This window comes from Mastigoproctus giganteus, chromosome 1 (genome assembly GCF_048544385.1).
Source record: "Mastigoproctus giganteus isolate SK-2022 chromosome 1, ASM4854438v1, whole genome shotgun sequence".
Lineage (NCBI taxonomy): Eukaryota > Metazoa > Arthropoda > Arachnida > Uropygi > Thelyphonidae > Mastigoproctus > Mastigoproctus giganteus.
The window spans coordinates 190,219,575-190,245,298 of record NC_143575.1 but is presented as its reverse complement, the minus strand read 5'-3'; the positions used below and the strand labels follow the sequence as shown (position 1 = coordinate 190,245,298).

Here is a 25,724-nt window from a genome sequence, read left to right as displayed (position 1 = left end):
ATTAGAAGGAAAGAGGGATGAATTCCATTGACCCCACTACATATGAATTGCATACTTAATGGTATAATGGTATGGCTTCTATATGCAATGTTTTACATGTGGGAAATAGCAAACCACAAATAAATTATACACTTAGTGGTGGTTGTTGTTGTTGTTGTTTGGTTTTTAGGGGCATTAGCAACTAAGGCCATATTGATCCAGAGATATGCAGTGGTCATTCCCTAACCTTTTCGCATCCTCCGTATTTGGTGGTCACGGGCTCAAACCACGGTCTAATCAAGAAGCATGTGCTACGCACTGCTGCTCCTACCCACCTGGCTTCAGAGGTGCCTACACTTGGTGGGGTTGAAATAAAAACTGTAGGGGAGGAAAGGAATCTGGGAGTTAAAATATGGGCAGATACGAAGTTTTCCGAACGGTGCAAACAGGCAGCCAAGGAAAGCCCGATGATAACGTTCAATAAATCGATGATTTATTGAACGTTATCCTGTAGAGATATGGAGGTCATAATACCACTGTATAAGGCAATTGTATGATTTGGACTGCTGTGTTATCGGGACACAGAAGTCCAAAGTATGGAGACCTCATCTGAAAAAAGACATTGAGTGTCTTGAAAGAGTCCAATGATGAGCAACTTGAATGGTGAGATTGGCAGAAAGATGACCATATGAGAAAAGACTCCGATTATGTGGGGTACAGGGCTTGGTAACAAGGCACATCAGAGGTGACCTGATTGAGGTTTACAAAGCTCTGAAAGGGATTAGTAAAATGAATGAAGGTAAAATTCTCACTGTTATAAAGAATTTCAGAACTAGGGGTCATAAATTCAAATTACAGGCAATGAGATTTAGATTAGATTGTATGAAGTTTTCTTTTAGCTAGCGAGAGTTATTCACTGCTTGAACAAGTTGAGCTTGCAGGTAGTTGAGACTGACAGTTTGAATAAATTCAAAAGGTCAATTGGACACTTACCTGTGTGAGGAGGGAAGCATATAAATTATTTTCTTATCTACTTAATGGTTTTTTTTTTTTGTTTTTTTTTTTTGCTGATGCAGCAAAGGCCTGTAGCTTTCTTGCACTATAAGGCAAATACTATTACTATAACTGCTGATGATCCTGCTCAGGCTGCTGATAAACTGAAGAGGTATTTTGCATGAGAAACTTTTTACAGATGGAGTGATTATCAAAGAAGTGGAAGATTATCAAATTATAAAAGGGAGCTAAAAGATTTTGTGATAACAGAGAGGAAACTGGAAGAGAAACTGTTGAAGCTAAAAGTAAAAAAAAAATAAATAAATAAAATAAAAAATGTGCCAGGGGTGAATGAAATGTCTCCAGTTACATTAAAGAAAGCAGATCAAAAGGTAAGCAATATGAAAGAGTCCTTGGATTCAGGAGAGCTCTCTGGACTGGAGATGCACTAAAGTAATGCAAGTCCATCTAGACAGGAAAGTAATTATACTGCAGGCATAGCACGGATTTGTTAAGGGGCAGTCTTGTCTAACCAATCATATTGAATACTATGATTCAGTGGCAAAGCAACTAGAAGCAATATATATATATATATATATATATATATATTTCTGATGATTAAAATAAATCTGATATTTAAAATAAAATAAAATAAAAAACATCAGCCAGTAGTATGGGAATGGAAGGGTGGTTTGGTTCTTCTGCCTTTGCGATGAACCAAATATTTCCGCCTTTGCGATGATTTGTATGATGATTGAAATGCAGCGATTCCATGACCATTATTGGCCTCGTGGTCCTCTGTCGATATGGGGCATAATGGTCCGTCTATCATTTTGATATTTTAGTTTTTTGTAGTTTCTTTAACCCCTTTTTGGTGATATTTCATGTCTTTTGGAACTGGTACCTTCAAGGGGGGTACCGCTATATTATTTATAATTGGCATTATTTTAAATTTACATCGTTTTTATTAATTGGGTTTAATGACTAAATTATACAGGGGATTATCGACTACCTTTTTGTCTTATTATCTTTACTTTCCCTTCCCTGTTTGTTTATTTTATATTATTTTATGTTTCGTTTCGCTCTACATTTTTGCTGTACTACTGGCTGATGTTTTTTTATTTTATTTTATTTTGAATATCAGATTTATTTTAATCATCAGATATAATTAGGCTTCATGTGGAGGATGTGCATTTGCTGCCTCTAATGATAGCTTCATATTTATATTTATTTATTTTTATTACTTTTGTTTAACTTTTACATTACATTATATAAATTAATGGTAGTAGTGGGTTGATATGCTAAATAAGCAGCGCCTGTGCCGCCATCTATTCTTTTCTTTCTATTATATAAGCTGGTTAAGCTTGCATTATGTCAGTGGTGTGGCTCTGATCAAGAGTGCTGTCTGTTCTATAGATTATTTCTCGCTGCATAAGGACCACCGCCATGCAGATCCTCTGCATTGGTTGATCTATCGGGGAATGGAAGGGTGGTTTGGTTCTTCGATATTTCCGCCTTTGCGATGATTTGTATGACGATTGAAATGCAGCGATTCCACGACCATTATTGGCCTCGTGGTCCTCTGTCGATATGGGGCATAATGGTCAGTCTATCATTTTGATATTTTAGTTTTTTGTAGTTCCTTTAACCCCTTTTTGGTGATATTTCACGTCTTTTGGAACTGGTACCTTCAAGGGGGGTACCGCTAAATTATTTATAATTGGCATTATTTTAAATTTACATCGTTTTTATTAATTGGGTTTAATGACTAAATTATACAGGGGATTATCGACTACCTTTTTGTCTTATTATCTTTACTTTCCCTTCCCTGTTTGTTTATTTTATATTATTTTAAGTTTCGCTCTACATTTTTGCCGTACTACTGGCTGATGTTTATTTTATTTTATTTTATTTTATTTTAAATATCAGATTTATTTTAATCATCAGATATAATTAGGCTTCATGTGGAGGATGTGCATTTGCTGCCTCTAATGATAGCTTCATATTTATATTTATTTATTTTTATTACTTTTGCTTAACTTTCACATTTTATATATATATATATATATATATATATATTAATTTTGATATCATATGCTTGGATTTCAGAAAAATTTTTGATACAGCTGCACTTAAAAACCTACTGTAGAAATTGGGGCAGTATAGCATTAAGGGAAAGTTACTGCTGTGAATAAAAGGTGGTTGTATGGGAGAAGAGACAGTAGTTGTCAATGGACGCTGCTCCTCTTGGCCCAACATTAATGGCATCTCAGGGTTCAATGCTGGCTCCAATGTTATTTTCTACATTTATTAATGATACTGACGAAGTTATATCATGCTTAAAGATGATAGATTACAGGTTGTCAGGTGGAGGGGGTATGACACAGTAATCAGGGTATACAAGATTTATAAAAATTATGCAGATGGGTTGAGAAGTGGCAATTACAGTTTGATGTTGACAAATGTATGGTATTTCATTGAAGAGGCCTCTGGAGTCAGGAACTCTATAATTCATTTGTGATGCTACTGAAAAACACTGACTCAACTATATAAAATGCCTTTATTATAATAATGTAAAATTATATGCATACTGATTGTATAAACTGTATATTAAAATAAAATAAAATTATGTATAACAAGAATAAAATGCAATAAAATATAAAGTTAAAAGCGCTAAAAAAAATGTTTAAAATCACTAAGAACCACTAGAACAGGAGCTTTCAGCAGCAGCAGCAGCCGCCTTCATCAGCAATAATAGTTACAGGCTATCCGACAATCTATATATATATATACATACGTCTCAGTAATGTATTCTCTGAACATGGGTAGCAGAGAATGAAAAAACAAATCATGGGGGAGGGTAATAGTGCTGTGGAGTGGAGTTTTGTTAATGATATACAGGAATTTTACCGGAAGGAATAAAGGGATGATTATACCATTGTATAAGATTAGGACACATCTTAAGTACTACATACAGGTCTGGAAACCCCAAAAGGGATGTGGTGATATTGAAAGGGGCATAGAGAACAAGAATGAGACTAGTGAGGCAAGAAAAGGGTGCTCTTACCACGAAAGGCTTCAGTTCTGCAAATTGCAGTGTCTGGAGATTAGGCACCTACAAGGAGATCTGATTGAGGCTTTTAATAGATTAAGTAAGCTAAATGCTGGCGACATCCTTCTTCTTGCTCTGTAGAAATTTGCCTTCAGCCAATGGGTAGTTGATTGTTGGAACAAGCCTTCCATCTAGTGTTACAGAAGTACTTAGTCTAAATAAATTTGAGAACTAGACAAATTATTAGAGGGAATGGACAAGTGGTAATGAGGAAAGTTTTTTTTGTTTTTTTTTGTTAATGCTGTATATGCTTTTTTTATTGCATCATTTTCTACAACTAATACTAATACAAATTTAAAGAACTGAGATGTAGCATCCACATCACACAGTGGAATGCTGCCCCCCTCTGTCAAGCAATACTAGATAGTAGATGATTCTCGTTATCCAGTGCAAGGTGATGAAACCCATGTTTAACCTCCAGAATAGGGCTGCAGTATCCCTCCATCTCTTCCACCATGCAATATGAATGGCATATTTTGTGGTTATGATGGGCATCATGGCAAGATCCCATATTCCTTGCATTTAAAGGATTCAGCTCTAATGGTGTTTTTCAGGCCAGCAGCTAGATTGCCCACAGGACGTAAAAGTAAAGTAAAGCAAAGTGCAGCCATTATCAACCCACTGCAGGATGGAAGCCTCCTCAACAATTCATTTTGAGGGAAATGGACCATAATCTGCCACACTGGTCCAGTGCGGGTTGGCAGAGCAACCGTATTCAGCAGTCAGAGGTTTGAACCCCAGTCTACTCAAAGAGCGTGTGCTACTGCACTCCTGCTCCTGCCCGCTCGGCTACGGACGTAACTTACTGCTAAATCTTTAGGTGGATCCAGATCAGCTAGTGTAATCTCGCTGCCTCTACTCTGTTCTACTCTACTGTACTCTGCCAGCTAATGACTGGTGGGAGTCTGAGAAAGTTTATATTGCAAGGAGCATTATCACGGCCACATTATGTGAAAGGACTGAGTATATACAGTCTGACCTCTCTTTAACGAACTTCCGTATAGTGAATTTTTCTATTTACTGATTTTTTTTAATTTCCCCCTGGTCATTTCATTGAAAATAGTTTCCATGTAACGAAGAAAATTTCCATATAACAAACTGATTCCGAGAGACCCAAGTTTGCATTGTTCACACCTCTGGCCCCCACAAAACCTATAAAGCCACCTCTACTATACCGAGAAGTTGAGCTGGTCAACTGCCATCTATGTGTCCACAGCCACCAGCAAAGATTAAGGAGAGGTTGAATTTTCTTTATCCCGGAAATTCATCTGTTGTTTCACAGAAATGAGTCATTCACACTTTTACTAAATTTCACCTGTCTCTGTTTACATGGTAGGTAAAAGCGGTCCCTAAATTAGTTTTGTTTTAGCTGCTGTGCAAGTAACCTTACAAGGTCTAAGAGGAAATCCTTGAATGTAGTGGAAAAAGTGGAAGTGGTTAGTAGTGTAGATCGGGGCACTAAAAAAAAAAAAAAGCTGCTTTTAAATTTGGCATCCCTGCCAGTAGTGTGTGTCAACCATTCTGAAAAACTGTTTCGATTCTCAAACTGTTTGAGGAAATGGCCAATTTTAAGGGGGTGAAGTTGATTCGAGACCAAAACATGCCAATATCAGGGCCATTAATAAAAGAAACGTGCTATGGAATATGCACCTTTTCTGGGACATAAAACATTCCAAGCCAGTTCTGGTTGGCTAGACAAATTTAAAAAGCTCCATGCTATACTTGAAAATGCTATTTCTGCTGAAAGTACTATTGGAATGGACTGTACCTATTGGAATGAAACAGTTATAAAAAAAATTATGGAGGAACCCAAAGACATTCAATGTTGATGAAATAGATCTATTTTTTTTAAATGTTTGCTGAACAAAACACTGACTTTCAAAGATGATAAACGTTTAGGTGGTAAAAACAGTAAGGAGAGAATTACAGTCTTCGTTGGTGCAAATATGGCTGGTAATGAAAAACTGAGGCCTTTTGGTAATAGGCAAAGGAGTAAAGTCAATAGAATTGGATTACAACTCCAACAAAAAACTTGGATGACAAGTGAAATTTCTTAACAGTAGATTGATAGAAAGATGACGATCAAAAACATAAAAATTGCATTGTTTACCGACAACTGCCCTGCCCTGACCACCTTCACTTGGTAATTTCAAAACTTAGAAGTATGAAGTTTGTTTTCTTCCCTCCGAATACTGCATCTAAACTGCAGCCAATGGACCAAGGCATTATCAAGAATTTGAAAATGCGCTACCAAAGGAGCATACTGAAAAAAATTACACTGAGCAAAGAAACCAACTAACCTATAGATTCTGTTATAGATTTGTGGTTTTGCAAATCAGAGTTGGGAAAAGTGTGGACTCAAGATGTGATGGAAACAATGATTAAGAATTGTTTCACAAAAGCAGGTTTTGCTAAAATGCCAATTAACAGTGATGAGAAGGATGAACTACTACAAGGTATTGAGCAATTTTGGAAAGAACTCCAAGTGAGAAGTTTGATCAGTGGAGAAATTGTTCTTGACGAATTTTTAGGAGTTGATAATGATATCATAGTAGCTGAATATCCAAATGACTCCAACGTGGAGAGTATTCAAAGAACTAGTAACAATATCAGCGATGAAATGGATGAAAATGAGGGCAATATTAAACCTTCCAAACATGAAATGTTGGCAGCATTTGAAACTTTGGATCAAGGCCTTCAATGTGAAGAAAATATGCTAGAAAATATATTTGAGTGTTTAAAAAAATGCAAACAGTGTTATGAATGGTGTACAACAAAAAATAACCAAATATTTTGCAAAATAATTCTTAAAAGTGTACTAATATATTGTGTGCATTATATGTGTATTAATAAATTAATTGTTTTAAAATGTTAGAAAATTTATTTATTCCCACGAATAACAGTCAAGCCCATGGGCTGCCAAATGTCTTTTGCAATTGGGTATCCAATTTTCTTTCTGAATTTTCACTGAAGATGATGGAATATAGTGCCCTTTTTTCTAACTTCTACACACTAATGCTGGTATTCACGAAGGCTCAGTTCCTTCTCTTGTATTTTCATTTTTATTCTTGTTAATTACTTTCTTCCACTGACCAAACATCCTAGTGATAGTTTTTCTAACGATAGCACCGCACATTCCACCTTCTAGCACAAGAAACCTTGCCCTGCACAACCAGCTCTAATTATAGGTATTTCCACCACCAACTCCAGAAATGCTGATCTCAAGGTAATACTCCAATGGGACAAATAAAACTTAGTTAACTTCAATCCCTTCTTATTTCTTACAAAAGAGAAGCAACCTTTAACAGCATTCAGATTTCTAGACAGGATCACATATTTCAATTAGGGATTATGGGGGAGTAATATTATTGCCCCCCATAAAAAACTGTTTTTTTTTTCTATCTCAGCATTACCTTTTTTTTTTCTCTCTCTCTCTCTCTAAACAACAACTCTCTGCAAATCTCAAATCCATCCTATCTTGGAATATTATTCCCACATATGGTAGACCCAAAACCTCTCTCGGGCTTCTTGACTTCATTGAAAAGAGAGCAGTCATGTTAATTAATAACTAATCTCTTATAAAGTTTCTCCATTCTTTCTCACATGTTCAGTTTCTGCCACATCTTTTCTATGCTCTTCTTCTGAATTAGCATTCATAATTACCTAATTGATTTCCAAACCAGTCCAAACATATGCCACAACTAGCTGTTGGCATCCATACTTTTCCTCATTTACTCCTTATATTTCTCCCTTCTGGAACAATCTTCCTTCACTTGTATTTCCTGAAAATTTCAATCTATAGAAATTCAAGTCTAACAGACATCTCTAGTTTTCATAATATAGGTTCTACCTCTAATACCCTTCGTGTCTGGGGGTTTCATAAAAAAAAAAAAACCTATATTATAGCATGCTAATTTAATGTTGTATTAAATTAGTTTGCTTTATTTAATTAATAATGCTAATGCTAATTAATACAACATTAGCATGTTGTATTAATTAGCATTAGATAAAAATATCACAATATACTTAAACAAAAATAATTTAAAATATAAAATAAAAATGGATTTTTAAAAATAATATACCCTGCACACCCCAATTTTAAAAAAAAGAACTGCACATTCATTAATATATACCCAAAATTAAAAAAAAAAACTCACCCCCTGAGTGCAAGTAGACTCATGAACATGCATTGTAAATGTGATTCAATTTGAACTGAAGAGAGCAAGAGAAACAAATCTAGATTCTTCCAAAGTTAATACAATATTAGCTCTTCATGAATTGAGTCCCAGTTCATCTTTTCTGCAGGTTATTTTGGTTTTTTCTTATGATTCTGTCTGAATAAGATGTTCTTTACAGGAAGCATGTTCAATTCAAAGTAATTCCCACACATCAATCAATGGTTGAATGCAAATGACTGCATATCTATTCTGCAACCCCCCTTTTCAATTTTAAATCCCACTGTATGCTTGTGCAAAAAGTAACGATGCCATCAGCACTTATTTTACTTAACCTTTTTATAACCTTATACACAATAATGTCATTGTGCAGACACTCAGTTTCTAGAGAATGCAATTTACAGAACTCTAATTTTTCTTGATAAGAATATTCTTCTATGCTACAAATAATCTTGTTGCTCTTCTATAAACTCTTTCAGATCTATGTCCTTCCTAAAATAAGGTTTAGAAATCTGTATGTGGTATTCCAGATGTAGCCTAGCCTTTGCCTTATACAAGATAACCACGTCTTTGTCCCTACTGGTAAAATTCCTGTATATTATTGACAGAATCCCATGAGCTCATTTCATCAGCCTGTTTGTACAGCTCAGAGTGCACAATTATCCCATATATATTATAAATTTCAAAATAATATAGAGTTCATATATTATTTTGAAATAATTAATATCCAAACGCAGTGCTTTGCACTATCATGCTAAGCCTAAATTTCCATTTTTCATCTCACCTACCTAGTTTATCCTAGACCTTCTTCTTGAAGTAGCATACTCGGATTATTGCCATTAACATCTGCCCACCTTTATATTTATTTATTTATATATTCAGCTTATTTAACCAAATGATTTTTTCCCTGACCAGCATGCATTCTGCTTATATTCTTTGGAATTGCAATGAAATGTAAAATTACTACAATAAAAAAAATAAAAGTTTGGATCATTTAAATTTAAAAATTTACTTACAAATTGTGCTTGTGGCATAGACCCATATTATATATAAAACAATCAAAATTACATTCACAAAGTTCTCCTGTCCATTTACAAAGTCCTCTTGATCTGGTAGGCTTGCAGTCAGCTATCTCGACTATATCATCAACAAACTGACACATCAAACTTGAAATTGATTAAACTAAATCAAAACAACCTACTTCAAGGTTATTAATAAATATTAAAAAAGAATAAGGGAGCCAACTCCTATGGTACTTCATTCCTGACAGTCTATGAAGAATAGTTATCTTTTATAACCATTCTATTGTCTACCCACCTAAAAATCTTTTTAGCCAACGACAGTAGTACTTGCCCCAATGTCACATTATACAAAAATTATATATGTGGAATTGTATCGAAATCTTTAGTAAAATCCCAGATGCAGAATTTTACTAAAGATTCATTAAAAATTCATGACGTGAATGTCTTATGGTTCCATTCCTACTTGCATTACTCCTTTAAGCTATTGAGTCCATTATTTTCCCTGGCATAGATGTTAAATTTACAAGTCTGCAGTTATCTTCACTTCAACCTTTGAACCTTGCGAAGAGGAGATACATTTGTACATCTTACATTTTCACCTTTCATGAATCTGAGAATGCTTACATTATTGTGGTTAAAAGTTTAGCTACCTCTTTTGCAATTTCTTTTAATATAACTGGAGAGATTGCATCAGCCTCAGGCTTTGTTCACTTTTGGCTGCAACAGTTTCACTTCCAATTTCCTTTCTGTTATTATAAAATCACTTAACTATCATTAGTATTAAACTGACTTCTGTTAAATCCTCCTCTAAAATCTTCATGTATGAACATAGATGCAAAATAGTTATTCAGTTTTTCACTGGTTTTGTATTTATTAGAATCATCAATAGTTATACCATCCTGTGGACCAATGTGATTCATTCCCTTCCTTCCAATGTTAACATATATAAAGAATCCCTTGGTACTTTTCTTTGTACTCTTAGCCAAAGACTTCTCATATAATTTGTCTTAACTTGCCTAATTCTTTGAGAAAGTTGATTATGCACTTGTTGTACTTACTGTTGGATTCTGTAGTCCTTGATAATAATACCATGCATTCCCAAAAATCATCCCATATATATTTCTTCTCTGCCACTAAACTTATCAGTTTATCTGCCAACCATTATAGCTTAAACCTTGAAAAATGCCTTAGTTGTTGTGGGTACTTCTCTGCAGACTTCTCCATTTGGCATTTGCATCTTTTTTACAACAATGTTTTTTACCAATGAAAATAGTTTAAGAAATGTCTTAGACACTATAATTATCTCTGCAAAAGCAAAATCCCTTCTCTTAAGTAGGCTGAAATAGAAGAAATAATTCACGGCTGACTACAGCCTTCAATGAAGAATTCTATCTCTCTGATTCAAATCCAGACCTCTCCAAATGCACACAAAGAGGTATGAGTCATGCATTTCATTGAGTAACATAGCTATTATTATTAAAATAACAATACTGTCATCTTCTTTGAAGTCTCAATTTGCTTAATGGTTAATATCATTTGGTAAGATTGAAAACAAGAAAAAGTTCTATTTAAAAAATATACAAATTAATGTAAAGTTTTTAGGTAATGTTAATAACGGTTTATAAAGTATGGCCTTCCTGATTTTAATTCATATTTTCTTGCTACAGTTAATGACTAAAAATAACAGATCTATTGCCTATATTGATACAATTAACACTGATTTTAGCTTCTTATGTGTGACCTTACTTTCTTTTCTTTGCTATCTTGTGTAGGCAGTTATTTGAAGTACACATTTATAGAGAGGAGACAAGTGATAATAATGTTAATGACATTAGAATCAACTACTCTTTAAAAGGCAAGGGGAAAAAAAGATTTTCTATACTGATTTTAGACTAACCCAGGATTCATAAATAATAAATTTTATACTAGCATTAGAAAATAATATTGCAGAATAAGTACTTTAAACATAGTATTAAATGAAGAAAAGGGGGGGAGGGAAACAATTTTGTTGACAGTTAATTAAGATTTTTTTTTTTTTTTTTGCATAAACATTAGAACATAAATAAAAAAAAAAGAACATATACCTTCTTATTCAGCAGTACTGCAAGTCGCATAATGTGGGGAACAAATTCTGGAGTTGGCAAATCATCCTCATCTTCATTATTAATATTATTATTTGTTTCAGAAGAAAGTGGTGGACTGTCACCAACAAATGCCCATCTGTACCTATAGAATAGAATTTTATTACTCAAGTTTGCTGAATTGCTGGCTAATAAGTTCTGGATGTACATAAAAAACAAAATATAATTTCAAAATTAAGAAACAGAGACCTTTAGGGCAGCACAAAATCTCAAGGGACTTCATTTATGTCCAGTTAACCACCCTTTTATCATTATATAAGCTTACACCCCCAAATGTTATACTTCTCAGATTGTGTATAAGAGGTTCAACAATTAAACATTTTCCATCATATGGCCTGAGACAGCCAAGTGGTAGATAGAAGTGTACTAGCAATAACTTGAATAACTGTTATTCAAACTCACATGACTAGTAAATGCACTTAACAATCATATCCTTGTCAGAATGATTACTTGTAGACACCTCTGTTTGTGCTGTAATATAAACAGATTAATGCTCATTCATTCACTTAAAAGTGAAACTGTAATGCATCCTTAATAGTAAATCCAAAATATTTGTTGAAAAGAGTCAGACTAAGAGGCCTAATTGCCTAATTCTTTTGCAATCATTTTTTTTTTTTTGCATGGGAGAGGCATTTGACCCAGTATGAATACATCTTCATTCCAGTAACTAACGCGCCTCCGTAGCCAGGTGGGAAGGAGCAGCAGTGCGTAGCACACGCTTCTTGATTAGACCGGGGTTCGAGCCCGTCACCACCAAATACGGAGGATGCGGAAAGGTCAGGGAATGACCACCGCATATTCCCGGAGCAATATGGCCTTAGTTGCTAATGCTCCTAAAAACCAAAATAACAACAACAATAACAGTAACTAACTCTGTTGATCTTGTATTCTTTCCAACAGATGCTCACCTTCCGGAAATGAGATTTCCAGACCCATATACAACTCTTATGATATGGTCTAACTATTGCTTTATATCGAACTATCTAATTAAAATGTACTCAGTTTCCAATGCAATAATTTTATTAAAAATTAATAAAGAATGGATGAAAATTTTGTTACTGTAACAAAATTGCTTGTGTAGACATATATTCACCTTTTTTACTGATCGATACAACTCTATAAAAATATTGTTAATCCAAGATGTGGATGTAGTTCTCAATGTTTTTCTTCCATTCATCCAGAGTATGTATTCTGAAATTCACCATAGAATTTCAGAACACATATACTCTGGATGAATGGAAGCTCAGAAAAAAAAAATTCCCTACACAACACTAATAAATGCTGTACTGCAATTTGAATATTCCTGCTGTCATAGTGAAATTTCCTTTTCACACCTGGCTAAAATTACCTTGTTCGACATTTGATAACATCATATGCTTTGTTGCCATACTTTCCTTGGTACACACCACTGAGTTTGGTGTCCAATGATAAATGGCAATCCCACAAAAGGAAATTACCATGTTGTCCCTGATGGAAAATTTGACCTATGTGCTTTACCTATACTAAGAGAATTATATGCAAAGTTGTATAATTAGTCCCAAATATTTTTCCTCTTGAAATACTTTAAATTTATTGATTCATAATGTAATTAACTAATCTAGGATTACTATTATAAAATGCAGAACTATGCATTTATGAGCACTATATTTCAACTTTTATTTTTGAGTGAGCTGAGCTAATTTATGCAGGGTATCAAATTACATCTGGTTACTGTTGTAAACTATCCTCCAAACTTTGTATCATTAGCAAACTTTAATATCAGTGTTTTCATTAGGTGGTTAATGACTGATACCAAAGAAGAGTCTAGAAAAGCCACTGATAAGTATAAGCAATCAGGAAATGGACTACATTTTTAATTAAAATCATATGATTCCATACACTAATTCATGCAATATCTAATTAACAATGGCAATAATTATTATATTGCAAACATTTTTTTTAATCTAAGTGCTTACTTATGCTGGCAAATTTTCACACTGCAATTTCAGATTCATATTAGGTCCCAAATTTCTATTTCAGTTTAGTATTTTGGCCAATAATGTTAGTATCAGAACAAAACTTTGCCTTAGTATTGCACTGCATTTTGAATTGATAAAAGGTTAAGCTGCCATTTATTTATATGATGAGATACTATGACAGCCTCTTTTGGAACATACTGGTCCCATGTGATGACAAAACAATGGTAATTAAGTTACTGCTGTGAGATGCCTGAGTAGCTAATGCTATTTTGACTTTTTTTCAAAATGATGAAAAGTAGGACTCCCTTTCTTGTCTTTTTATAATTCCAAATTTCAAACTTCCCACACTACACAGCAGCTAACATCAAGAGGTTCCTTTACCATGAATTTGTCCCTAAATACCATTTGTGATCTAAAAAGAGGAAACAGGCTGTCACAATCATGTTTTCTTTCAAATAAATGGCATATTAACCTTTTAATGAAATATCAAGGTAACATATTTTTTCAGCATGCCATGCATTGCTGTATATTGTATGGTATCTAATGGATAAGGCAAAGTGCTTTTCAGCAGTAAACATTAAGACCATTGCATTAAATAAGCAATTTAAATACTATCACCTAAAAAAATCCAAGAAACATATAGTACAGTTGTTTAAAAATATTTCACATTTCTCTGCTTTTATGCATTCACTGATTCTCTTGGCATGCTACATATAATACATTGATCTCAAAACTAACAGTTATTAAAAAATTCTTTCTAATTTGCATGTTTCAATAGCAGTAGAGTAGATCTTTATTTAATTACTTTTTTTAGTTAGTTATTCTCTTATCTTTTATTTATTATTATTTTTTTTTGTTAGTTATTTTATGCTCTTGCTGAACATTAATACAAATAACTTCTTAACCTAAGTAAGGATTTTATACGGTGGATAAGATTTAAAACATTAGCTGTCAAGAATTAATTTTGCTGCTGGTTGTGTTTATCGTCCAGAGTAGATGAAATCATCAATGAGCCTCACTGAGGGATAAGGAAAAAAACCTATCTCTGAAAACAATACTATTACAGAGGCCAAAGTGCACATCTGGTTCAACTATTACATAAGCCTGAGTTATGTAATTTCGGACTTATGTAAATTTTTTTTTGATAAAATTGTAAAGATACTTTCTGTAAAATTTTTAAGGGTGAAGTCGAATGAAGGAACAATAGGTATAAGTTTTTATTTTCGTTCCCATACAAACTATGTTGGATAACTATGTTGAATAATAACCTGCAGCGTAACTAGAATCTAGGTAAATAAATGACATTTTCTGCTTTAAAAATTTTGAAGAAATATTCGACATGTGTTTGAGACAGGTGAACTATGCTGAAGCACTTCAGAGAAAGCCCCACAACTTTAAAGCCACATGGACTGTTTCCCATCTGCTATTACTTTGGAGAATTACACTCTAGACCTTTAAAATCCTTGTTGGAATATGCAACATTTCAAGAGCCTGGAATGATATGACAACAACTTGTATGAGTGGAGTTTGGAAAATTCTTCTAAAAAATTCTGAGCTTAACAAAACAGGCTTCAACAAAGATGAGCTGATGTCTTCTGTTACCAAAGAAATTGTAAACTTAGCCCAGAAGTTCCTGGAGAAAGAAGATGTAGATGAGCTTGTGGATGAACAAGGTGAAGATTTAAAAACAGAACACCTATCCCAGTTGAATGTGCAAATAGTTGAGGAGCAAGGGAGAGCTGAATCCATTGAGGAACTGGAGCAACCCAAGAAGCAGGTCAAATTAAAGGAAATGGCAGAAGCATTTCATAAGATTCAGGAAAGTCTATGTTTGATGGAACACTAAACACTAAAAGTTCAAGATTGCTTATTGTGAAATTTATGGAGAGAAAAAAAAAAGCATATGAAACAGATGAAGATCTAAGAGTTCATATCACATACTACCTCCCTGAACTCTATTCAGCCTACAACACTCTGTGATTAATGTGTCTTAATCACACCTGAAGTGTATACACTTTGATTCATTGTGTGGTATAGACCAATTTTCTTAAATATGTACACTTTGGTTTTGATTCCCTTAGTAGCCCTTATAAAGCCTATACAACGTAAAAATACATATCAGTTTTTACAGTACAACAATGCATTTTTTCTTCTTTTTATGTTTTCTTTTCTGATGTGCCACTTCGGTTAATTCACCACTGACCCCAGATAAAGTTTTTAATTGCTATGATAACTAATTTTCTTCATTCTTCTGAGGATATTATGTAGTTTTTGTAATTTTGACATATCAGGGATATAGTAACAATATTTACTAGTCATTCCCGAATTACATAAAAATCGACTTACGTAAGAAGTCCTGCAACGTATCTCTTACGTATGCCGGGGACAGACTGTATTTTGGAGTCTGTCCCTAGATATCACTTGCTTACATCAATGGGGTGTAATTCAGGTTCTTGCACATAGTGGTTCTTTAGCTAGTAAAGAGAAAACACGCTTTTAAGTTAGCCCATCTGAAGATATGAAATTCTGTAGAGAAGTGGACAGAGATTAGATTAAGTGGCAGTAAATTAGATGAGTGAATCATAAGGCATTACCAAGTTAAGATACATTTAAACCTATTTAGAGATAATGTAGAGATCAGACATGAATGAATGGGGTTTTCTCCTTATTATCCAGGCAAAATAAAGTTCTTTTCAAGTTAAGTAGATGTTCCTTTAAAGAGTTTGCTGTAAAAATTGACTTTAACCTTGTAATTTTTATCATTCTGTCTGGATAGGTAAATATCAACTTATAATATATTAATTATAATAATGCAATAAACAGAAATGAGTGGTATCTGCTAGACACCACTGGTTTCTAGTATCTGTTTTTTTTATGTATAAAGTCTATTTCCTGCTATCTGAATTACATTATTTGTAATATTTTCAGTTGAATCCGATCATAGTTAGACAGTTTCCCTCATAATCAGATACAATTTGGATATATCACAAAATAATACTAACAGACTTGCAGAATTAAGAGAACACTATGACAATGTAAGGACATGGAATGTCCTTACATTGTCAGGAACCTACATGGTGATCACTGGTGTGAAGTGGCTATCTATATCAGTGGATAATAAAGGATTATTACTTACATTTGAAACTGTGGCAGCATATCAGCTGGAAGTGATACAGCTAGATCTAAAAGTTTACAGACATAAAGATACAGTTGAAGCCAAGCAGGATGATTATGAGCATTCAGGCCATTACTTGTACTTACAACCCATGAAGTCTCAAGAGTTGACAGACGTCTCAAATGGGAGCTTAAATGATATATAAATTTCATATAAAAAAACAATATAATAAAGTTATTTTTTATATATAAAAAATTTATCTTATATTCATACATTCTTAACTTTAGCTGTAAATTAAATTTACTTCACTTTCTAATGCTGGAAATAAAAAGTAACCAAATATAAGTTTAATACTATAGCTCACTAAAATCATCAATGAACCTTTAATTCAATTTTTAATGGTATGATGATGATAGCAATTTTATAAATGGCTATAAATTTCCAAGGTTCCAGCACATTTGTGTGGCTGTTAGTAGAATTATGAAAACCTTCTACAGATGATGAATGCTTGAATATTCCAGTGTGGCTACCCAAAAGGTTCATAGAGCCATGGAGACCTTGTTATGCTCTTAATGCTGCTATATATAAGACATGAACCACAATTTGTTGTCTGGACTGGCTGACATTGAGGTCAAAATTTAAAATTCATATTTTTATTATATAAATATGCAACTTGCCAGAAAGAAAGTAGTAAACACAATAACCAAAATTATTCTCTCTCTCTCTCTCTCTCTCACACACACACACTCACACACACACAGTGTTTCAATTAAAAGCCACTATAGTCTATCTTCGCTTATTTATAGGTTTAGGCTATTTATCATCTGCAGCTTTATTTGGGTTGAAATCTTTCTATAAAGAGAAATATACAAATGACAGCGCCTCCATAGCCGAGTGGTAAGAGCAGCAGTACAGTAGCACATGTTCTTCGAGTTTGAGTTGGGGGTTCAAGCCCCTGACTGCTAAATACGGTTGATCTGTCAACCTGCATTGGACGAGCATGGCAGATTATGGTCCATTTCCCTCAACAGGAATTGTTGAGGAGGAGGCTTCCATCCTGCATTTTTTTTTTTTTTTTTAGTTTACCAATGACATTAGACTGAGGATGTGAAACAACTTTTCCATAAAGAAGAAAAAGCAATTGATTAGGCAAAATTTTTGTAAAATCTGAACAATAACACCCAGTCCAATTTTAATGTCAATTTCAAAAATTTCAGTGTGCAAGTATGACAAAAAAGGCCCAGACATAGACCCTAATGCCTTTTAGGTGAAACACTGTGCGTGTGCGTGCACACAGTATTACTGAAAAATAACAAACAAAATATAAAGTGGGTGATTGCCCACTTTATATTTTTGTTCCTACATGCTGTCTATCTAAACACAATGTAAGTAAATTATAAACATAAATTAAAGAATAAACCAGAAGAGTGAGTAATTCCTTTGAGATGCAAATAAGTTTTCATCATATTTATATCTTGCTGGACTTACCCATTCTGCTAATCTGTTATTCAAAAACAGTTCTATTTCTTTTACCTGGGTAATAGCATTAATTTATTTGAAATTAATGCTATTACCCAGGTTTTGCCAGATTAAATGAAATCAATACTTTGATTTCATTTAATTTTAAATTTAAAAAGAGATTAATTAGTTTTAATGTTATCTAATTTGAACATCACATTTTAGTAGTACTGCAGTGGGCACAGGAACGATGTGGCACTGGAATAGTTTAGGCTATTTCTTGTCTGCACCTTTTTTGTTACATTTTGGGTGAAATTTTTGAATAAACAGAAGTACACAATGAAGCTTTTAGACTGAGGATGGGAAACTTTCTCATCTTGAAAAAAAAATAGCAGTTGATTAGGCAAATACTCCTATTTCTTCCTCTTCTGGTGTGGGAGAGTAAGCCACATACAATTGGAAGGAAATTAGTATAATAATATATATGCATATCTTTTTATTCCACATTGCTGTAAACTACTATTCAGAATTCTAAATTTACACAATATTCAGTTTTAGTCAATTTTTGCTGCCTTAAAGTTGGACTCAGTGCATCATGGCTTAGGTTGTGATGCACCAAGCATAAAATCATTGTCATAGTTGAAAGCAAGCTGAATCTCTGGGAAATGTGAAGGAGTCTGATTGCTGTAAAATAAATTATATAATAAACTCAGAAAAGTTGAATATTTGATTGATTGATATCGTTTTTAATGGCATAAAAACAACTAAGGTTATAATGTGGCGGGGCAAAGTTAAAATTTTCTAAAATGGTCTAGATTTTGGTTACCTTTGAAATAGGTTATCTTGTCAAAAGTTTTATATCAGAAATAAAAAATAAGGGAATCATTAGAGTAAAAATAAACAGTCTATTTTATATGTGTATACACAGATTAACAGCTTGTAATAACTTAAAAATGCTGACACATGTCATTGTCGGATAAAACCTAACTATATAGCTCAGTCAGATGGTTAAAAGGATAAAATGTGCATTTCTAAAACTGGTACATTTTATTAAAATATGTTTAACAGAGAAGATGTCACATTGCTCGCACATAAGTGGATCATCAATCCTCAGCTGAAAGGAGTGTGTCAGGTAACTATGTCCTATGTAGGAAGCATAGCAAGAACAATTCCCTCTTTATGATCCCAGTGCAAACTATACTGCCATAGTTTGATTACAGCCTTAATCTCATACAGTTTATTTTTTTCATGCCAATGCCATGAATCTCACCACTGTGAATTTAACTTATTACAGATTATTTATTTGTAGACAGTATAAGAGATTAATAATGCCAAGATTACTTGTTAGGGCTGTTGATTTTGCTATAGTATCAGTCAAATCATTTTCACTAATACTGATGTGGCTGGGATCCAGCAAAAGCTGATATCGAATCCATCTTGTAAAGGAGGCATATCATTTGCCGAACCCAGGACAGGGTTGGATGAGTAGTGTATCTCATCACTGAAAGCCTGTAGTGCACTCAAAGAATTGGTGTATATAAAAAAACACTGATATTGGACAGTTCTTATGTGATCCAAGGCCAACTCTATAGTATGTATGATGAATTCAGGGGAAATCAGTTCAGATATAGTATTGTCTCAAAAGATAGCATCAGAAGATCCCACACATGATTCTGACTTTGAGCCATCTGTGTAAACTCATAAGAAGTCAGAATGTTCAGATCGGTGTTCTGAAAATAGCTGAAGGTAGAAGAAAATGGAGTACCAGACTTAATCCAGTTTCTAAGGGAGAATTTGCATGCTGGTATTTGAATTTGAGCATGCCAGGGTGGAAGGGGGCTGCTTTGGTGATTGGGCAACCTTGTCTACCAAGATGTTAAGTTCTCTAAGTAGGTCTTGGACATGATTATTGAATGAACAGTTGGTAGTCTGACAAGTGTTACAAAGATTTTACCATCATGGCTCAAAAGCATACTAAGAATAAGAATAGGTGCATGTATACTTGCATGTACACCAATGCTAGAAGTATAGTAAATAAATTTGATGAATTTGAAGTGTTGGTCAAGAGATAAAAGGCGGAATATTAGGAATGCAGAATTGGAATTTGGGGAGTCCAATGCATACAGAAAAGATAGACAGGATATGACGGGAGAAGGGGTTATGCTGTTAATTAAGAAAAACATAAAATCAAAGGAAGTGCATCCAGCTGACATAGATAGAAAATGCAACGTTGAGTCAGTTTGGTGTGATATAAGCACTGGGTTATGTTATGTTATTTTGGTTTTTAGGAGCATTAGCAACCAAGGCTATATTGCTCCAGGGATATGCGGTGGGCATTCCCTGACCTTTCCACATCCTCTGTATTTGGTGGTCACGGGCTCGAACACCAGTCTAATCAAGCAGTGTGTGCTATGCAGTGCTGCTCCTGCTCACCTGTCTACGGAGGCGCCAATAAGCACTGGGAAAGCAAAAATAAGAGTAGGAGTGTGTTATGGGCCTAATGAGTACAACGAACAATTGTACAGAGAAATAGAATGCACCAATAAATCAGATTGTATTATAACGGGTGATTTTAACTTCCTAGATATTGACTGGAACTTGTGGGTTTGTCATTCGCACACTAGCAAGACTTTTGTAGAATTATTGGATGATTGTTTTCTGCAGCAGCATGTTCGAGAGGCAACAGAGAGTATAATACTGATCAATTATACCAGTATAATACCAGATCAATTGATCTGGTTATCAGCAGTGATTATTCGTGAATTAAGAATTTGCAGATAAAGGAACTACTAGGTGGCAGTGAGCACAGTGTACTGATGTGGAATGACTTAAAGATATAATAACCATCAGGGGTAAAGGGAATGGTTTTTGTTTCCGTAAAGGTGACTACAGTGGTCTCAGACAGTTTTTAAAATCTGTACAGTGGGATCAACTGATAATGTTACGAACAGCATTCAAGGAATTAATCGTGGAAACTACTAGATTTTTCATACCTATTAAGAAATATTGTTCAAGGTTTAGGCCTAAATGATTGTCAAATGAACTAATGAGACTCATGGCACAGAAGAAAAATGCATGGGATGCATATAAATTATCAGACTACACAGAAACCTATGGCAGATATAAGCTGGTCTGTAATCAAGTCACAAAGGAGATTAGGCAAGCGAAGGGATTATGAGATATCCTTGGAAAAGGATGCTAAGTAAGAAAAACAGCAAGGATTTCTTTACTTATATAAACTCTAAAAGGAAGGGGGTGAATCAGATTGGTCCACTTGATATTGATGATTTGACTGCTGATGATCCTGCTCAGATAGCAAACAAACTGAATGAGTATTTTGCATCTACATTCATACATGAGGAGTTATTAAGGAAGGAAAATGCCAGAAGTTTATCAAATTGTAAAAGAGTGCTTAATGATTTTGTAATAACTGAGAGCAAAGTGGAGGGAAAATTGTTGAAGTTAAACATAAGAAAGGGACCTGGGGTGGATGGTGAGGGCATCCTTGGACTCGAGGGAAGTCCCCATGGACTAAAGATGTGCAAATGTATCCCCAATTCACAAAGGCGAGGGGGGGGGATCGAGGGGTGACACGAGTAATTACAGACTAGTTAGTTTAACTTCTGTTCCGGGTAAAATAATGGAGTCACTGGCTAAAGATGCATTGCAGGATCATGTAGACAAGACTACAGCAATAATTCAGACACAGCATGGGTTTGTTAGGGGAAGTCTTGTCTAACAAATTTGATTGGATATTATGATGTGGTTACAAAGGAACTGGATGCAAAAAATAATTTTGATATTATATATTTGGATTTCAGGAAAGCTTTTGACACTGTTGTGCATGGAAGACTATTGTACAAATTGGAGCAGAATGGTATTAAGGGTAAGTTGCTACAATGGATAAAAGGATGGTTGAGTGGGAGAAGACAGAGGGTGGTAATCAATGGATGCTGTTCTTCGTGGACTAATGTTATTAGTGGAATCCCCTAGGGTTCGGTGTTAGGCCATTTGTTGTTTTGTATATTTATCAATGATATTGATGAAGGTATATCTGGCTTAATGTCCAAGTTTACAGATGATACAAAGGTTGGCAGGGTTGTTAATGACAGTAATGGCAGTGTGCTACTGCAACAGGATCTAGAAAATTTTAGCAGATGGGCTGAGAAATAGCAACTGAAGTTTAACATTGACAAATGCAAAGTACTGCATATGGATAGAAGTAATCTCAGAGAAAGGTACCATCTGTGTGGTACTACACTTTGGGTGGTAGAAAATGAAAAAGACCTGGGAGTAATTGTGCAGTCTGATATGAAGTTTTCTGAGCAATGGAGACAGGCTGCAAGAGCAGGTCATTAGGTAGTGTCAATGATATTCAGGAATTTTGCTAGCAGGAAAAGGAGGTGATTATCCCCTTGTATAAGGCAACGTTCAGGCCATACCGAGAGTACTGCGTACAGGTCTGGAAGCCTCATTTTAGGAAGGATGTAGATTTGCTTGAGCATGTACAGAGAAGGGCAACAAGATTGGTGAGGGGAATGAAGGGATCCTCTTACCAAGAGGCTTAAGTTCTGCAAATTGCAGCATCTGGAGACTAGGCATCTGCAGGGTGAATCCACTCAGGTGTATGAGGCCTTGAATGGGTTGAGCACGCTGAATTCTGATGGGATTCTTTCACTTGTTCAGATTATGAACCTAAGGGGGCATAAATTCAAATTGAGGAAAGACAGTTGTAGAACAGAGGTGCAGAAATTTGCCTTTATCCAGTGGGTGGTTAATTGCTGGAAAAATTCCCCCCAACAACTACAGAAAAAAAAGTTCACTTTCTTGCATATTTAACTATTCTAATACTACTACCTGTAGCCTCAAATGCACAATTTTACCAAAAATATATTTTATTAATAATTCCCCATTTGATTTTTCCCACAAGATGTTTGCTTAAAATTTTTGCAAGTGTATTTTGCTTAATGTACAGCAACCTAATAGATTTGTTCACTACTATATTTACCAATATCATAAGCTGATATGATAAGAATGACCTTAAGAGCAATTATAACTTTATAATTATAACTTAAATTGACAAAAGACTTGTCTTTTCAATTCAAAAATGCTTCACAAATACACAAAACACTGAACTGTATCAGAAGATGTTATAGTATTAAAATTTTAATACAAATAAAATGCTATATAAATGTTCTTAGTTACAAATTTGATATTCTTTCTCTCAAGAAATTAATGAAAGAAGATCAATGGAAGAAGTCACCAATTTTATTTCCTTGAGTGGATCTACCTACACTTCAATAATTACATATGGCAATGAAACTAGAAAGAACAGCAAGCAGGAATAAAGCAAACAAAACAAGAAAAAATAAAGCAAGTATAAATAAGAAAGAAATAACATAAGCATAATAAAGGAACAACAATATTTTTGCAAGAAATAATGGTTACTGTAACTATTATTTCTTACTGATCATTGTCACTAAACCTAATACTTCATTATATAAGCAATCAGAAAGAGTACATTAAGAAAGAAGCATTTTCAGAATCTTTAGAATTATCTATCAGAGTGGAGAATTAAACAGCAATTCAAAGTAATCTCCTGAAGGGAGCAGTACTGTCACCAATGTCCAGACATAGGGATTTGGGTTAATAAATATGCAAATTAAAAACTGAATATTTGGCATATTTGATCATTACAAAAATTAAATTACATCTTTTAAACAGAAGTAAATTTAAACATTATATTTATTAAAAATTTAAAAAACAACATTTCCTTGAATGCAGAGGTAAAGGATGCTCAAGAATTTTCCGTGCTTTAGGAAGGCATTATTTAGAAACATTAATAAAATGATCATTTTAAAATCATAAATTAAATTTTGGTTGTAAACAAGATACTTTATTTTTATATGAAAGGGCAATAGCAGAATTCAATAATATAAAGTGTATTTAAATAATAAACAATCAACGTTTTTCTAATTCTAAATCCTGTCATGTTTTCAAAAGGTTTCAGATACAAGAGATATAATATGAAGGGTAGAATTAATTTATCAACAAAAAGAACATACAGGTTCTCATTAATGAACAATTATCATTAAATCTGCATTTCAAATAGATCTTTGTGACATATCGAAATTTCTTAAAGAGAAGAAAACAAAAGAATACCCATAAATTATACGATTATTCAATTTATAGTAATGAGTTTTTACTGATTTTTAGGATTATAGAATTATGATGAATATACAAATATGAAAAAGAGAAATGGCCATCTTTTGAGCATTCTCTATTTCTGTGCATCCATATTCTGCAAACTCCATGAAAAAATAAAAACTCAGTAGTTTTTTTTTAGCTTAAAAATATGCCTATGAAAGAGTTGTTCAAAAATAATAAAAAAAGTTGCTGAAATAAAAATATGGTACCTTTAAGTAAAAAATATATCCTATAAGTATTTTTTGCTACTACCATAACTTATTAACAATAGCAATGTTAATTTGTTAAATAAAAGTTAAGTAATCAAGTTCAGAAATTATAATGAAAACAAATTTTAAATTATATTTTTAGGCATTATCAGCATTAGCTATAAAAAAAGTTCAGTATTTTTATTACAAAATTTCCTAAGATATATATCTCTAAGGAGTTTAGAGCAACAAGAATACAGCAGTGATTTCAAAACATGCAGTGCAACTATAGCATGAAGACATCATATTCGATCATGCAAGCAAAAAGATTTCATCAGATGCAGAAGACACAAAACAAACAGCAATTTACAGTACCTGGGAATCTTTCTGCCCACCACCACCAACATAGGTTACAGCAAGGGAAAACAATGGCACCACCATCAGCAAGGAAAAATATTTGTTAGTAAGGTAAAAACTTCAAATCAATTTTTAATAAAGAGAGTGTATTTAATTCTGTACTGAAATTTTTACAACATAAACTATTTATTAATTTTTATTATTATACACTACAGAAACGGTTTGATCAAAAAATTAGTGAACGTTGCAAAAATCAATTTTATTCAATGATAAATGTTTATATTTTTAATGTTCTTCAATATAACTGCCTTCTGCAACTACACATTTGTTCATCATGCTAGCCACTAGTCAAAACATTTCTGAAATGTCAATTGTGACTGCTTTTAAGCAGTTCATCATGTTTGATTAGATTTCTTGAATCAACTCATTATTTTCCTTTTGTGTCTTGTTTTAATTTTGGTAACAACCAAAGTTGCATTTGGCTAAGCTGTCAAGCTGCACCCGCCTTATTTGCCGGACTATGATGATGCCAAATCAGAAAAATAAGGTAGGTATGGCACTACAGGAATGGTTTTGTGGTCAAACCATGCAACAAATAACAGTGTGCATTGTCACAGCGAAGGAGCCAAGCATTTTACCATTATTTGGGTTGCTTCTCAGCCATTCTAAAATGTCTTGGTAGAAAGCTGAATTATATATTTCAACTCCTTTTGATCTAGCCTTTTTGATCTAGCATGGTGTCATGAACACGACACCATGCACAATCATGGTGAAGGATCCAACCATTTTCCCATTTTTTGGGTTGTTTATGGTGGATTGTTTCTCTCAACAATTTTAAACTTCTAGGTATCAAGCTGCATTAACAGTGACACCTTACAAGACAAATTCTGGTAACATCATCCCATTTTTATCAAAAAATGCAATTGGCATGACCTTCACATGTAATTTTGACTGCTGCGCAAAAAATTTCCCTTATGAAGCCTTTGAAACTACTTCAACTTTTTTCATCATAGCCCCAT

The 25,724-nt window shown here is 33.9% G+C and overlaps 1 protein-coding gene across 1 annotated transcript in view; it reads right to left on the bottom strand.

Moving 5' to 3' along the window:
- Positions 1 to 25,724, bottom strand: part of LOC150091387 (protein DOP1A) — a 519,845-nt gene that overhangs the window by 26,537 nt on the left and 467,584 nt on the right. Inside the window, exons 28-29 of the mRNA XM_090390176.1 lie at positions 16,517 to 16,684; positions 11,366 to 11,507 (exon numbers count right to left, since the gene is read on the bottom strand). Coding sequence (XP_090246302.1) covers positions 11,366 to 11,507; positions 16,517 to 16,684 — 310 coding nt within the window. The remainder of the gene's footprint in view (positions 1 to 11,365; positions 11,508 to 16,516; positions 16,685 to 25,724) is intronic.